The 17,026-nt window shown below is 41.2% G+C and overlaps 1 protein-coding gene across 3 annotated transcripts in view; it reads left to right on the plus strand.

The window, feature by feature from the left end:
- The window catches only part of DIS3L2 (DIS3 like 3'-5' exoribonuclease 2), a 371,835-nt gene that overhangs the window by 47,134 nt on the left and 307,675 nt on the right, over nt 1–17,026 (plus strand). For 2 of the 3 annotated variants that reach the window (XM_030802727.1, XM_030802728.1), the window contains exons 2-3: nt 10,389–10,533; nt 11,061–11,218. In XM_030802727.1, the coding sequence (XP_030658587.1) occupies nt 10,482–10,533; nt 11,061–11,218 (210 nt within the window). In that variant the 5' untranslated portion in view covers nt 10,389–10,481. Of the gene's footprint in view, nt 1–1,482; nt 1,503–10,388; nt 10,534–11,060; nt 11,219–17,026 lie in introns of those variants that run through there. The other variant, XM_030802729.1, reaches the window with a different exon arrangement.

Raw genomic sequence — 17,026 nt, forward strand, 5'->3', positions numbered from 1 at the left:
AAGAGGTGAGTGAAAAAAAGAGGAGTCTGTAAGGAAATCTGTGAATTGTAGAGAGAGAAAGAGAAGAACCACAAGACTGTTGTGTTCCGGAGGCCAAGGGTGAAGAATTTGTATTACAAAGATATAGCTGGTCAGTGGCATCCTGCACAAAAAACAAGCAAACTGAGAGAATGCCATTATTTAAGTAGTGAGGATTTTTCTTCGTAGGAATACAGAAAGCTTTATTTCATTATAGAGAAGATGATAGATGTCATATTCCAAAAGAGATTAGAGTATGTAATGGGGGAAATAGAGGTTGTGAGTCCAGACCACATTTTTGAACTTTGGTAGGGATGGGAATGAGAGAAATGGAATGATAGCTGGTAGCTTGAGATGGGCAGAAGGGGAGCAGGGCCAGGTTCTTACATTGGTTGTGTGCTATTGGGAATACCCCAGTGGCAAGAATAATGGGTGTGTTAAAAGTTCTAGAGTAGATTAAAATAGCATGAAGAACATACATTAAGAGGGTTAGGTTATGAATATGTAGGGACATTTTCCCCTCTAAAATAGAAAGCGAGGATAGGTGCAGGTATGGAGAAGTTTTGTCTGGGAGAAGAGTGAGTCCATGTAGGAGAGAGTTGGGAATGAGAGAGTTAAGAGTGAGGTTGATACTTCCACTCTCAGTTATGGCATAGAAAATAATTGGAAACCTGGCTGGGCACAGTGACTCACGCCTGTAATCCTAGCTCTTTGGGAGGCCAAGGTGGGTGGATCACTTGAGGCCAGGAGTTAAAGACCAGCCTAGTTACCATGGTAAAACCCTGTCTCTACTAAAAATACAAAGATTAGCCAAGCAGGGTGGCAGGCACCCGTAATCCCAGCTACTTGGGAGGCTGAGGCAGGAGAATTACTTGAACCCAGAAGGCGGATGTTGCAGTAAGCCAAGATTATGCCATTACACTCCAGCCTGGGAGACAGAGCAAGACTCCATTTCAAACAAACAAAAAAAGAAAATAATTGGAAACCAGTCTTCCATGAGACAACAATTAGAAACACCAAACAAATACAGCCCTTCCCCTCAAAGTATTGAGAAATACTTTGAAAGTATTTGAGAAGTAATAAGAGTGTGTCTAGAAGAGAATAAAGGCTCAGAGATATAAGATTAGTATTTGAGACTATTTTTCTCCAGTGAATATTTGCTGAGTTTTTTTGAGGGATCAGCTGAAAAACTGAGCAGTACTTTTTTTTTTTTTTTTTTTTTTGAGACAGGGTTTCACTTCTGCCACCTAGACTGGAGCGCAGTGGCCCAATCTTGGCTCACTGCAACCTCTACCTCTCAGGCTCAAGTGATTGTCCTGTCTCAGCCTCCTGAGTAGCTAGGACTACAGGTGTGCACCCCTGTGCCTGGCTAATTTTTGTATTTTTTGTAGAGACAGGGTCTTGCTATGTTGCCCAGGCTGGTCTTGAACTCCTAGCCTCAAGTGGTCCACCCACCTTGGCCTCCCAAAGTGCTAGGATTACAGGTGTGAGCCACTATGCCCAGCCTGAGTAGTAAATTTGATAGCCTTTTAAGGTTAGAGGGATAGGAATTGGAATTTAGGCCCTGCTAATGTGGGTTGTGAGTGATCTTGGTGAATCACTCTTATTTGGTGTTGGTACCCTGAAGGGCCACAGCCTAGAAGTAGGGGTGAATTGGATATAGATAGGCCCTCACAGGGACTGTTGCTCCACTTGGAATACTTTTAAACCCTGAAAATAGATTGAGGTAATTTATTGTTTCAGGTGCTTGGCAGAAGGAAATGTTGTAAATTCTGTTTGGAAGGTAACATTACTTGTTAATGTTACTATAAACATTCTGTAAATATAATGTCCAGCTCATAATTTAAAAAAATCAAGCATGGCATGATCAAATAACATGAACAAAATCAAGTGCAAGCAACAGAAGATAGTATTGATCCATAGGGACTTCTGATATTGGAGTTTTTAGGAGCAGACTTAAATATACTATGCTTACCTTGTTCAAATATAAAAGACGAGATTCGCATTCTTAGCAGAGAACTAGAAACTTGAAAAAATGAAAATTTTAGACTTGAAAACAGCTGAAATTGGGAACGTAATGGATGGGTTTAAGAGGATTAGACAGAGCTGAAGGGAGAATTAGTGAAGTGGAAAAATTCAGAGAAAAAAGGATGGAAACTACTGAAGAGATTGAGGGAGACAGAGAGACACTGAGGAGATCAAAAGTGTGTAATTGGAATCCTGACAAAGAGTTGAGAGAGAATGGGCAGAAGCAATATTTGAATAGAGAATGGCCGAAAACCTTCTAAAAAACTTTCTAAAACTTATTAAAGTTATTAAGCAACAGATTCAAGAAAACTTACTGACACCAAGCAGCATAAAAAAGAAATCCATACCTTGGCCTAGTGTAGTAAATCTGTAGAAAACCAAAGATAAAGAGAAAAATTTCAAAATCTGCCAGGTTGGCGAGAAGAAATGTTATTCTTTCAAAGAATTGACAATTAGATTAATGGCTGACTTCTCAATGAAACAATGGAGGCTGTAAGACAATGGAATGATACCTTCAGAGTATGAGAGTAAATAACAGTCTAGAATTTTAAAACCTGAGAAAGGCTGGGTGTGGTGGCTCACATCTGTAATCTCAGCACTTTAGAAGGCTGAGGTGGAAGGATTGCTTAAGCCTAGGAGTTCAAGACCAGCCTGGGCAACATAGTGAGACAACATCTCTTCAAAAAATAAAGAAATAAAAAATTTGCTGGATGTGGTGACATATGTGTGTAATCCTAGCTACTCAGGAGGCTAAGGCAGGAGGATCGCTTGAACCTGGGAGTTTGAGGTTACAGAGCTATAATCGTGCCACTGCACTCCAGTCTGGGTGACAGAGCTCTCTACAAAAGGAAACCCAACCTCTTCCCCAACAAACCTGAGAGAATATCCATTATGAATAAAGATGAAATACAAATGTTTCAAACTTGACAGTTTTTCAGTTGTACTAGTCACTCTAAAATTGCTCCAAAGACATAGCTAGTGACTACCATATTGGCCAACACAGATAAAGAACACTTTCACCATATTAGAAAGGACAGGTATTAAGAAAGTACAAGAGAATATTTTGAACAACATTCTACTCCCACCATGAAATGTTAGATGAAATTGAGAAATTCCTATAGAAATACAAATTAATAAAATTGATTCAAGAAGAAATTTTAAAAATATGAACTATCTTATCTGTTTACAAGTTTTAGTTTTTTTCTTCTGATGCCTTTCTTTGGCTATGGTATCAAGGGAATACTGTCATAACAGAATGAGTTCTCTATTTTCTGGAAGAGTTGTAAAGGATTTGATAGTATTTTTTTCTTTTAAGTTTGGTAGAATACACCAGTGAAGACATTTGAGCCTGAAGTTTTCTTTATTGGAAGATTTTAAATTAATAATTCAATTTATTTACTTGTTATATGTCTGTTCAGATTTTCTACTACTTTTTTTTGTCTTTTTGTTTTTTGGAGACAGGGTCTCACTCTGTCACTTGGGCTGGAGTTCAGTGGTGTAATCACAGCTCACTACAGCTTTGATCTCCCAGGCTTAGGTGATCTTCCCACCTCAGCCACCAGAGTAGCTGGGACTACAGGTGCATGCCACCATGCCCATCTAATTTTTTGTACTTTTTTTTTTTTTTAATTAGGTTGGGGTTTTGTCGTATTGCTGTGGCTGTTCTCAAACTCCTGGGTTCAAGCAATCTGCCTGTCTTGGCCTTTGCAAGTGCTGGGATTACAGGTGTGAGCCACCACGTGTGGCCAAATTTTCTCTTTTTGACTCAGTTTTAGTAATTTTTGTTTCTGGGAATTTGTCCATTTTTTTCTAAGTTTATTGTATTCCTTTATAATCCTTTTAATTTCTGTAAGGTTTATAGAGATGTCCTCTCTTTCATTTCTATTCTATGGTCACCCTGTGGAGGTAGAAAGTAACCCTCCCAATTAACAGGTAGGATGTCTATGCTGGAAGCACTCCACATGCCAACAAAATTTGAGAGAAATTTTATTATTCACCTAAGAGACTTCTGGGGATGGTAGGGTTAGTACAAGTGGGTCTGGCCTGCCTTGAGTTAGACAGAGGGCGTGGGTTATGCTTTTATAATGGCTAGGGTGCTGGGGAGTTCCCATGTGCAGGCCGAGGATCGGCAAAACTTGAATTTTCCCCTGGGGCAAAAGGCAAGGCACATGTGGACTTTCTTATTAGCCTGATCAGTTGTGGGTTCAAAAGGGGAAAAGTGAGGTGAGGCTTAACATAAGTCAGTGGTCAGACATCAAAAATTTAAAAAATGGAGTGAGACTCCTTATTACAATTCTTGACTTCGGAATTAAAAGAAAATTTCCTTGTTCTTTCTTTTCTTCAGATTGTATAACCTTAATTCATCTACCTTCAAATTTATTGGTTATTTCTTCTGCCAGCTTAATTCTCCTCTTGAGCTTCTCTAGTGAATTTTTCATTTCATTGTTGTCTTTCCACTTGAAATTTCCATTTGGCTCTTTTTTATAATTTCTCTTGGTTAATATTCTCTGTTTGCTGAGTCATTGTCATCATAGTTTCCTTTATTTTAAAAGTGTTTTTAGTTCTTTGAACATATTTATAATAGCTGCTTTGAAGTCTTTATTGTCTAACTTCAAAATCTAGGCTCCCCTAGAGATAGTTTTTATTGAAACTGTTCCCCTTCTATGTATGGGTCACGCTTTTCTGATTCTTTGCATATCTTATGAAAACTGGATATTTTTGATAATATATTCTGTATTCTGATTCCCTTCTCCCCAGAGTTAGAGGTGGTTGCTCTTTTTGTTTGTTTACTGGCTTGGCTGGACTAATTAATTCCATGGAGTTTGTTTCTCCATGGTGTGTGTGTGTGTGACTGCTGATGTCTCTGCTTAGCTCATCCTTTCTTGTTTTTATTTTTCAGTATGACTGTCAAGTGTTTGCCCCCTGGGTCAGCGTATCTTAGTGGTCAGCCTATGATTGGTCAGAGGTTGTGTTTAAATTCCTCGAAACAACGAGCTTCCCTTTGTCATTGGTTTTTGTGAGGCTTGGAGAATGCATTCAAAGTTCAGAAAGTCTGCCTGGGTTTTACTTTCTCCATTTGCAAGGCCTCATCTTTTTCCAGGAATGAGCAGCTTGCTGTGGCCCTAACATTTCTTTCCTTCATGTTTGCAGTCTTGTGCATGTGCACAGTCTTGCAGACCAGCAGGAAAAAATAGATTTTTATCAAGGCCCAGTTTGGCTGTCTCATTCCTGAGTTCTCCACGGTAAGTTTCTGGTTGGTCTGGTGATCTGTTGCTTGCGCTGACTGGTATTGCAAACTCAAGTTAGCTGTAATATTGGCTTTCCCTCCTTTTTTGCCCTTGAAATCACTTTTTGACAATACCTATGGGCATGGAATTCTTCTCCAAATTAATTTAGCTCCCTCTGGCAGTGGAGCTTCCTGTCATCACAGCTTGTCCTACCCTGGTAGCTTCTGTACCAAGGAATTGGGAGCGAGTGTGGGATGATAGGAGCCCCAGGCTAAAACAACACACTCTTCACTGTTCTTACCAAGATTCAGTAGATTTTCTTGGACCAGCACTTCTCAAATTTGTTGTAATGTTTTTGATCAATATCAAGATCTTTAAATAGTTTTAACAATGTTGTCAGTTTTATTGTTGCTTTAGGGGTTAATATTTGTCAAACTCCTCATTCAACCGTCTGGATATCCTTTCCCCTGCCCCCTCCCTTTCTCTCTACCTTTCCTCTCTGTATGTGTCTCCCTGTGTCTCTCATTTTAGAACATTTAAATTTTATTCAAACAAATTTATTTTGGAATATGTTATGAAGTAGGGGTTTATTGCTTATTTTTTAAAAATGGTGTTAAGTAGTGTCTTAATACCACTTGTTGATTAGTCCATGTACTTCTTACTGATTTGTAATATAAATGGTTTATTTTTCTAATCTCATTGAGATTTATTTTAATTTTGCCCTCTTTTTTTTTCTTAATCAGTTGTCATCTTTTGCTTGTTTTTCCCATCTTTTGCTTTCCATTGGCGCATCTTTTTCTCTCTCTAAACCTGTCTTTGGACTTTATCTCTTTGAGTTTCCTTCACTATGCGGCTTCATACATTCCATTTGCTGTGATACTTGTAAGTACTAAGGCTAGGCTAAGACAAGTGAGATGCATAAGGCACAAAAGTTCTAGGAAGCTCTCACTCCTGGGTCCTGCAAGTGTGGGATTGGTACTCATAGAACTTTGCGTTTTCAAATTTTGCACCCGAAGTGCCTGGCTTGCCCCATTGTAGTCCTGGCCCTGCTACTCATACTTCTCACTAGTGTATATTTGTTGTAACCTGACTTCTCTCCCAAATAGGCTTCATTTATTCAAATTTTTGAGCCTTTGCTATGTACTCTGCATTGTGCTGGGTTTTAGGGAATACAAAGGGTCTCAAGACACCGTTTATTTCACCCAGAAGCCTTCTTCAGATTTGCCCTTAGTGCGGTCTAGTGCCTTTTCCCCATTCCTCATCCTTCCTGCCTTCTTGTACCATGTGACATTATTGACCACTATTGTCTGTTCATCCTAATGTCAGCCCAGCTCTTAAGAATGTATAGCTATTTCCATACAGCCCAGCTCTTAAGAATGTATAGCTATTTCCATACACCCACAATGTATAGCTATTTCCGTACATCCCCTAAAAAGGACACCTTTTCTAGGGACCAGTGGGCTGTTGGGCAATGTATCAGTGGCCCTCATTCTGGAAGTTAGTAAGGATTGGAAACTGGCCCGTGCTTTCAATGTGTCAGGGTAGGAGTGCCCAGGGACTTGTTCAGGCTTAATGGGCCTTTATAACTATGTCACAGGGAATAGAAGATTTCTTGTTTGTTCATTTTCTTTCTTTCTTTTTTTTTTGAGAAGGAGTTTCGTTCTTGTTGCCCAGGCTGGAGTGCAATGGCATGATCTCAGCTCACTGTAACCTCCACTTCCCAGGTTCAAGCAATTCTCCTGCCTTAGCCTCCTGAGTAGCTGGGATTACAGGCATGCACCACCACGCATACTAATTTTGTATTTTTTTAGTAGAGACAGGGTTTCTCCATGTTGGTCAGGCTGGTCTCGAACTCCCCACCACAGGTGATCTGCCCGCCTTGGCCTCTCCCAAAGTGCTGGGATTACAGATGTGAGCCACTGTGCCTGGCCTGTTTGTTCATTTTTCTTTTTTGAGACAGAGTCTCACTCTGTTACCCAGGCTGGAGTGCACAGTCTCAGCTCACTGCAACCTCTGCCTACTGGGTTCAAGCAATTCTTGTGCCTCAGCCTCCTGAGTAGTTGGGATTACAGGTGCATGCCACCTCGCCCAGCTAATTTTTTGTATTTCTGGTAGATACGGGGTTTTGCCATGTGGCCCAGTCTGGTCTTGAACTCCTGAGCTCAGGCAGTCTTCCTGCCTTGGCCTCCCAAAGTGTTAGGACTACAGGTGTGAGCCACCGTGCCCAGCCATTGTTTGTTCATTTTCTGCTTAGCATTTTATGTACTCAGAATCTTTCCATCTCCTTCTAGTGCTTTGGTACCCAAATGTGGCCTTTACTGCCTGCCTAGCTGTCCGGCTTATTCTTGCCAATTTTGTTTTCTCAGTCCTGCGTTCTTCCCCCATTCTTTGCTGACTTGTTTTTAATGTAGTTTCCTGGTATGACCCTGCTCTGCTTGGTGTTCTCATTGCTTGTTCATGAAAACAAACTCATCCATTCATATATGGAGCGGCTTTTGAGCACCTGTTCTATCCTAGGTTCTGTGGGAGCCACCAGAGTTACAATGACAAACCCAACCAAACATTCCTTGTCTCCCTGAGCTAGAGAGACAAGTTAGGTGTTAATCACACAAACTGGGATAACTGCTGTGATGGAAAGATACAGATGCAGCTGACCTAGGGACGCTGGAATTGAAATCTGTCCCCTCATCTCACTTACCTGGCAGTAACTCCCCTTCATTTTGAACTTTTGCCTGAATCAGGATTGACATGTAGTGCCCCATTTTCAATTCCGGCGCTTGTTTTTGGGTTGTTGGCAGTTTGCTCTCGACCCCTCGCCCCAACCAAGGCTGCCGCGTTTGTATTCTTAGTCACTAGTGGGAGCATACCCTCATCATGGATCTGTCCTCACTTGGGAGCTCTTTTCTCTTTTTTTTTCTTAACGCCTGCCTCTGTTGGTTCTTTTCCTACATCTTCATTAGCTTCTTTGTTATATTTTCTACTTCTTTACATTTCCTAAAAGTTGCCCTAACCCAGATTTTGTCAGGGTAAGAGTGCCCAGGACTTCTACAGGGTTAATAGGCCTTCACAATGATGTCACGGGGAAGGGAATGTTGCTTGTTCGTTCCTTGTCCTGTGCCCTCCTCTGTATCTGCGTACCCTTGCTTGGCAGTCTCATCCATTCTTGAACACTCTGTGTTACCATCTTTATGCAAATGACTGGCTAATTTCTCTGTCTCTTTTGCTCCTATTTTCAAGTATTTGGTGGATCGCTCCATGTAGAGGTATATAATACTCCAAATAGAATTCATCATCTTCTCTAACTTTACCAACTCCCAGTCTCCTACCTAGAAATCTCACACAACCACTCCCACCTTGCTCACTTCCAGACGTGCCTGGTTGCTAGGTGGTGCCACTTTGTCCTGTGTAATACCATGGTAAGGGCCTCTTCTTTTCAGTGTCCTGAACTCAAGTTCGGGTCTTCCTTTCCTTTCACCTGTCTGTTCTGATTTTCTCCTAAGATGCATCTGCTGCTAGTATCTGTCAACTCCAGATGACTCTGAGTCCTGTACCAGGTTAATTTTTTCTGAAACAATTCTAATCTGTTGTTTTTCTCTTCTGCTCATTCATGCTTTGAAAACTTCCTAGTGCTTTTGAAAAACTGGCCTAGTTTTTTAGACCTTCCAACTTGTTTTAATTTCCTTGCCACTGCCTGCCTTCATATAGGCTGGACTCTATCCAAATGGAATTAATTTTGCGAGAACTCGCCTGTATTTTCTGTTTGTGCCTCTATTTTTATTTCCTTTTGCCAATAGTATGCTTTCCTCACACTCTTAGTTCTTTAAAATCTCTCCTAAAGTACTCTCAGGTTTCCTGACCTGGAGATACTCTTTCTCTCCTATCATCTGTGCATTTATCCACATTTTAAAAAAACATAGTGCTTACCACTTATCCTTCATTCTGTCTAGTGTAGTGCCTTGAAGAAATACGTGTGAAATTAATGAGTGGATAAATGCATTTCTGTATTAAGCCCTCAGACAGTCTTGACTCCTCCATCTGCCTTTCCCATTTCGTTGCTGTTTATATAAAGCCATCTCTTTCTCTCCCTTCTTTCAGTTGGATTGGCTTTATCTGTGAATCTCTTTATCTTTCCCTAAGTGGTCTATTATGCTTTGTCTCCATTGCTTTTCTTCTGCTGAGTTAGTATTAATTTCAATTTAAAGAGAAATTACATCATTTTGGTGAAGGATGTGTGTGGGAAATATAGAGGAAATGGAAGCTAGTGTTCAGAATGACATCTTGATTCATTTTGTGGGAACTCAGGCTTCCCACAAAAATTTCAAATATAGACTTGACTCCTGGGCTGGTGGCCAGCAGAGACTAGAAAGTAGAAGTTGTGATGACATGTTCAGCATCCAGGTGGAAGGCCAGGGGCCAGTTGCAGAGCCCCACATTCCAGCCTGCTGATCCTGGCAGCTGCTCTTATATTCCTTAGACACAGCTGTTTGAGCTTCTGATGAGACAACTGGTTTGAGGTGATGGCAGGTAAGAGTAGGGGAAAAGACGTCTAATTACAGTATTGCCATGTTTTGAAAGCGTGTGAATCATCTGGGGTTCCCTGCATAGTTTGGGACTTCAAGTTGTGACAATGAATTAGGTTTTGTTGGTGGATTCTAAGGAATTGACTTACTTGGTTTCATAGAGGTATATCATTTGTCCGGAGTTGGACTTAGTAAATGCCACATATTGAGCCCCAGTTTAGTACCTATTCCATTACAGCTTTTAGATTCTAGATCTTTATTATCACTTTTCAAAACTATATTTCTTTATATTTTTGTGCATTTCACAAGCTGAATAGAACCGCAGGATTCCTTATTTTTCACATCATTGCCCCATTTGTGGAGATGTTTAGTTGAAGTGGCCCAAAGAAGCAGTCTAGTGGTAGCTGTGAGGGTGAAGGCCTTGAAAAGAAACTTGAGACAGATGGTGTGCTTGACTAACTGCCCCAGAGAATGTGATGCCAGAACCCAGGAGGGGCACCACGTTGCCTTTGCCATTGAACTACTAAATTTCTGAGAGAACAGAGGAGGCTACAGCTTAACCGCTCTCCAATTACCAATCTCTTCTTGGTTTCAGCGAATGACAACAGAGCTGCTCAAGGTGGGAACTCTGAGCTGAGCAGTGGAGGTTTCTCTGGATCTGGAGAGAAGAGTGACCTTGGAGCCAATAATGAGCCATCCTGACTACAGAATGAACCTCTGGCCCCTGGGGACCCCCAGAGGTAGTAAAAGGAAAATGGAGTCTGCCTGAATAACTGGAGAACTGAAATAAAAGTGGAATGGGTGTGAAGTGGAGGGTGTCTTAGGACTGAGGGCTACTATAATTCTTTTAGTGACCTCTTAAGTATTCTGTGTGATTTATTCTAGAATTAGATGTGGTTTCTTGCTGTCTTAATTTATTGTTGTATTAAGTACAGCTGTTTAATTTCCTCTGGAAAAGTGGCAATCTTTTAGTAATTTCTGTTTTCAAAAAGTTTGTGTCTATAAATAGCAAAGAATACTGAACTCATTATTCAGATTATGTTCCATGCGTGTTGTGCTGATTTAAAACTCAAGTCTCATCTGTGTATATTTTATTCATGTTTTCTTAGCCACTCTTTCCTTTTTGTTATTGTTCAAAATCACCATCAGGGAGTTTCAGTCTCTTGTTGGTCTCTTTAAATAATAATTGTAAAAAGGTATAATATCTCCAGTTTTAAAAATACACAGATGTTTGAGGAAAGAGTTGATTGCTGCCTCCTGTTTCTAGGTGTGTCTGCTGTGGCTGGTCCACATGACATTGGTGCTTCGCCAGGTGACAAAAAGTCAAAGAACAAGTCCACACGAGGGAAGAAAAAGAGCATATTTGAAACTTACATGTCCAAGGAGGATGTTTCGGAAGGCTTGAAGAGAGGAACACTCATCCAGGTGCTTAAAATCTACTGGAAGGCTATTCCCTGAATATGTGGAATCCAAAACAATCTATTAAACTATTTCCTGTTCTGTGCTATATGCTTTCAGAGAGATGATGATGTAACAGGTGCAGGGCTGTTATGATGGCATAACAGAGATGATGAGGTAACAGATTCTTCTTAGAACTACATTATATTTAGAGGTAATAAGCACCACAAGACAGGAACAGGCAAAGTGCTCTGAGATTTGAGAGGAGGGAACCACTATTTCCCATTAGGGTTGCCTAGAGATGCTTTACTGGAAGTGACATATTTGAGCCAGGCCATGGATTTGTGCAGTTTGAATAAGTGAAGATAAGAGAGAGCTTTACAAATGTAGGGACCAGTGTGAGCTACTACAATAGAAGTGAGAAATTGGGTTTGGATATACGAAACATTGAATAGTTCAGTTTTTCTGGAGCATGTGGATGCTGAACGATGGAGAAAAATAGATGAGGTTGGAAAGGAAGCAGTAAACAACAATAGACAGTATTTGTTGAGTGCTTTATACTTTACAAACTATGTTTACAAGCTAGTTCAGTGGTTTGGCTGAAGAAATGTTTATTGAGCATCCATTGTGAGCCAGGAACAGTTATGGTTAGGATAAGTGTGCAGCATGGGTGCCTTTGACATGGAGGTAGGCAAGATTGCCTTGCTGTACTTCAGCTTGCAGCCCAGTGGTGGGAGGCAGTCATGTGAACAGATGATTTGGGGATAAAATGGCAAGTGCTCAGATAAAAGGGTGGCCAGGGTATATGGCAAAATATTGGGGGGAAACCAGGAAACTGTGTAGGCTGAGGTTCTGGAGAGGCTTCCTGGAGTTGGTGACCCTAGTGGTAGGTATTGAGGGTCTAGTTTGGGCCTATGAGATGAGTGATATGTGTGTGGGAGGTATGGAGAGGCAGTGGCGCTAAGGAAAACGTGAACTTGTGAAACAACATGGAGTATGGCAGCTTAGGCCTCCTTGGGCATAAACTATCAGGCAGGTAGTAGGCTGGGGAGGGAGGCAGGGCCACATATTCTGTGAATTAAGTCTATTTCATAATACTTTCATTAGTATAGAAATATTGCCATGTGCTACCTGGCTCACTTGAAAATGCTGTGTTCCATTTTCTCTTATTCTGAGAGCCCAGCTTCTGTATTTGTGTTTTTGGCTGAAGATCTAACCAATTTACAGATACTGTCATCTTCTCTTCCTTTTTGTCCCCTCTCTCCCTCCCTCCCTCCCTCCCTTCCCCCCTTCCCTCCCTCCCTCCCTCCCTCCCTCCCTCCCTCCCTTCCTTCCTTCCTTCCTTCCTTCCTTCCTTCACCTTTCTTTACCTTTCTGTATTTATCTGTGGTCAAGTGCACATGTAATCAATAGAAAGAAGAAAGAAAACTGTGTTTTAAAAAATGAGTTGGTTTTTCTGATTCTTGGAGTACTTTGGTGGTTTTAATTTATTCTTTATTTATTTATTTTTTGAGAAAGTCTCACTCTGTTGCCCAGGCTGGAGTGCAGTGGGTACAGTCTTGGCTCACTGCAGCCTCTGCCTCCTGGATTCAAGTGATTCTCGTGCCTCAGCCTCCCAAGTAGCTAGGATTACAGAAGGTAAAAATTAGTCATGCTATCATGCCTGGCTAATTTTTGTATTTTTAGTAGAGATGGGGTTTCACCATGTTGGCCAGGCTGGTCTTGAACTCCTGACTTCAAGTGATCCTCCTGCCTTAGCCTCCCAAAGTGCTGGGATTACAGGCATGAGCCACCACACCCAGCACTATTGGTGTTTCTTTTTTTTTTTAAAGCTTTCCCTGGATTTATTTGACAAGGCCTCTCTTAGGAGAGATGAAGCTGCATTTGGATGTTAGTCCATTCATTAATCCATTCATTTGCTCTTCATCGTTCAGCTCATATCCCAAACACCATTTTATCTGTAAGTTTCTTGGCCCTCCTCTTGTTTCACGCAGGAGGACCCATTGTGCCTTTCCATTCGCATCCTCCTGCACTCTCCTCCAGGAACACTCTCCTCCATTCACCCTGAGCTTCCAGGCTTTTCCTCTAAAAACTATGCTCCTTGATGTCTCTGTGACTTTGTGCATGCTCTTCCTGGTGCTTGGAATGCTTTCTCCTGCTGTCTTGATGTAATGGTGCTTACCTTTTAAGTCCCTGCCTAAATGTTACCCACTTTGAGAAGCCTCATTTTAATTCTCCAAGTAGAGTTGGCTGTCAATGCTTTCCTGTAGTTGACTTTTTTGTTTTCCCTTTATTCTAAACTTACCACCATTTCTTGGCTTTTATGTTTCCCCCAAATAGACTGTTCATGTCCTTGATGGTAGGGTCATGTCTTGTTCCAGAAGTCAGCTCAGTGCCTGGCATTTGACTGATGCTTACTACATTTATGTTGAATAAATATTTACTTACTGACTGAATAAAGGATCCAGATACTGTCTTTTGAAGAAGAGTGGGGGGAACTTCAGTTGTTAGAACTTGAGAGAAAACTAGCCTAGAATTTTGGCTATAGAATTATACCTGTCTAGAGATAAGGAGAGGAGAGCGTTCTCCAGTGGTATTAGCTTCAGCTCCCTTTTAGTTTTTGCTTTTGAAACAACTCGTTGCTGATACTCAAACAAAACAAAACAAAAATCTGATCAATATAACAACTCTAATTCCCAGGAGTTTGTAAGTGATTCCTTCTGGCCTGTGACATCATGGGACTCTGCAGCCAGGGCCTCCCCCACTAATATGAGAACAGTTGTTCTTTGCAGATGGGAAAAGGAATGGGTTCCAGATATGAGGTCACTGTGTGAAATATACAACACTGTAAATAAGATTTTCATAGGCAGAGAAACAGAGTCCATCTGCTGCTTGATATAAACTTTATGTGTGCAGGCCTTGCGGGGTAAGGTAAAAGGCCAGACAGGAAAGGATATTTTAATGCTGATGGAGAAAATTAAGTGTATTAGAGATACTTAGAAACTTTTGTTCACTTTTGTATTCAAACTCATCTCTTTTGACGTCTTTTTTTTCTCCCTATCCAGAGAAGAAATTTTTATTGAGAGATAGTAGGGGGATTTAAAAAAAATAGGAGTAGAGTATTTTTATTTTGTTTTCAGTACCTTAACTAGTACTTTGACATTTCATTAGTATTTTTTCCTATGTGGGAAGAGGAGACCACAGTCTCCTCTTTCCAGTGTTTGAAACGACAATAACAGTAACACATGATCATGTACATGTAGTTCTGAAGTTTAAAAAAAATAATAAAGTCTCACATCAAAAAATGTATTTCATTTCTCTCTTCATAGGTAGAGTACTGAGAGGTTGTTATAGGAGATGTTGGGAGAGATTAGAGTAGGGGATAGACATGCCTGGGAAGGGCTCCAGTTTAGGGTGATGGTCAAGGTGACATGGGTATGAACATGGTAGAATTGGCTGTTTCAGATCCCAAAAGATGCTTTGGCTACAGGAAGTTCAGGCTAAGCCTCCAGAGCTGTCTTAGTCATGATGTTGGAGTTCCTCTTAGAATAGAATATTGGTGTGAAGTTATTATTGGCTCCCTGAAAAATCCTAGTCCAGGAAGATAGAGGACAGGATGAACTAGTTTCTAGGACCTTCACCATTTGTTAAGAGTGAAATCAGTCAGGGTGTGGTGGCTCACACCTGTAATCCCAGCACTTTAGAAGGCTGAGGTGGGAAGATTGCTTGAGGCCAGAAGTTTAAGACCAGCCTGGGCAACATAGTGAGACTTCATCTGTACAAAATAAAAATCAGCCAGGCATGGTGATGTGCACCTGTATTCCTAGCTACTGGGGAGGCTGAAGCAGGAAGATCGCTTGAGTACTGGAGTTGGAGGCTATGGTAAGTCGTGATCATGCCATTGTGCTCCAACCTGGGCAACAGAGTGAGACCCTGTCTCTCTCTCTTTTTTTTTTTTTAAAAAGAGTAAAATCAGCTGGAGAATACTTGGGGATGAATTAAAGATGAGGGGAATAGATGTGATGTTACAGTGGAATGCCCAGTCACTCAGAAGGGAGAGATGATATTCATAACATTAATACTGGGGGTGATGAGAGAACTTCAGCTCTGCAGGCATTAATTAATTAATTACTGCAACAAATGTTTCTTGACCTCTTACTCAGTGCCAAGCATATACCAGTGAGCAAATTAGGCAAGTCACTGGGGAGGTAAGGAAAAACAACTGAAGAACAAGAGAAGAAATTATAGACTGATCATTGCTAATAAGGAAATGGGAAGGGTGAGAGAGAATAATTAGAGAGAGCCTCTTTAGTAGGGTCGTTAGGGAAAGCCTCTGTGAGATGATCTGTGGGTTATCTGAGATGAGAATGAATCAGCCAATTGAAGAATTAGGAGAAGAACATAGGTGGAGAGCTCAGCTAGTAGAACAGCAGCAAGCAGTCAAGAAGGCTTGGCGTTTCTGAGAAATGAGAAGGAAGCCTGTTGGAACATTGTGAGCAAAGGGAGTTATATTATGGGACAAGTGGAGAGTTAGACAGCAGCCAAGTCATGTAGGGTCTCTAGGCTACGCTGGAGAATTGGAATTTGTTCAAAGAGCAGCAGGAAGTCACTGAAGGCTGTTAAGCAGGGGAAGAAAATAATCTGTTTCATGCTTTGAACATACCTCTCTGGGAATTGTGAGATGAATAGAGTGGAAGCTGAGAGGCCACTCAGGAAGCTATTAAAGTAAACCAGGTCAGAAAACATGGAGATGGGAACAAGAAGGTGGCAGTGAAGCTGGAGAGGAATGGATGGATGGATTTGGGGCTAGAAGTGATGTGACATGCTGATGGATGAGATATGGAAGGTGAGGCAGAGGGAGGCATCCCTGATGCTTGCCGAGTTTTCGAATTGAGCCGCTGGCTGCATGATGTTGCCATTCACCAAGACAGAGAAAAGCAAGGGTTGGAATGTGGTGCTGAGTTTTTGGGCAAGAGGGATAGCTGGCATACATGAGTGAAGAGGCCCTGGTGGTGACTGTGGCAAACAGAGAAAGAGGCTGTTCACAGTAGTTGAGAGCATGGAGTCTGGAGCCAGATTGTCTGGCCTTGAATGTGATGTGAAAGTGGGAAATTGTCTTAACCTCTCAGTGCCTCAGTTTCCTCATCTGTAAAAACAAGGATAATAGTATCTACCTCATAGGGTTGTTGTGAGGGTTAAATTAGCTGATCGATATAAAGCTCTTCAAAGAGTGTGTGGCATGTCATATGCCAGCATAAGTGGCACTTGAATTTTGTTTTTATTACTATGAGAGGAGCATCTGTTATTCAGGTTAGGTGGTTGCTGTCATTTGGAGAATGCTGTCCAAAGCTGTTAGATCTTATGATTTTTCAAGAATATCTGGAAATAGTATTTTATATATGTGAAATTCCTCAGTTTTAAGGACTCTCAAACAAGTCGAATACAGTATGTTTGTGATTGCCAGTTAGACTGATTTAGCCCAGTTGTGTGGTGTTTTTCTATGGTACTGTTTAGCTCCTTGGGTATAGGAAGGGAGAAAGCAGATAGCTGGGGTTAGTTGAGAGTAGAGAATCAAGGGTAAAATCTTCAAGGTCTTTTGCTGGTTGAGTATCAGAGTAAGAGGTTTGTTCAGGATTTGCAACGTTAATAGATAACGACAGGCCATGGCAATTAGGTAGCTAGAGAAGGGAGTAAACAGTGGGAGGACAATGAATGGTGACAATGTGGTCACAGCTTTGGGTTGGAGATCTTAGTGAAATTGAAGAGTTGTTGAAGTGGGATTTCTACCATAAGTAGACAGAAGATTGCCATTGGAAAGTGCGATATTTGAATTTT

The sequence above is a fragment of the Nomascus leucogenys genome, chromosome 22a, assembly GCF_006542625.1.
Source record: "Nomascus leucogenys isolate Asia chromosome 22a, Asia_NLE_v1, whole genome shotgun sequence".
Taxonomy (NCBI): Eukaryota; Metazoa; Chordata; class Mammalia; order Primates; family Hylobatidae; genus Nomascus; species Nomascus leucogenys.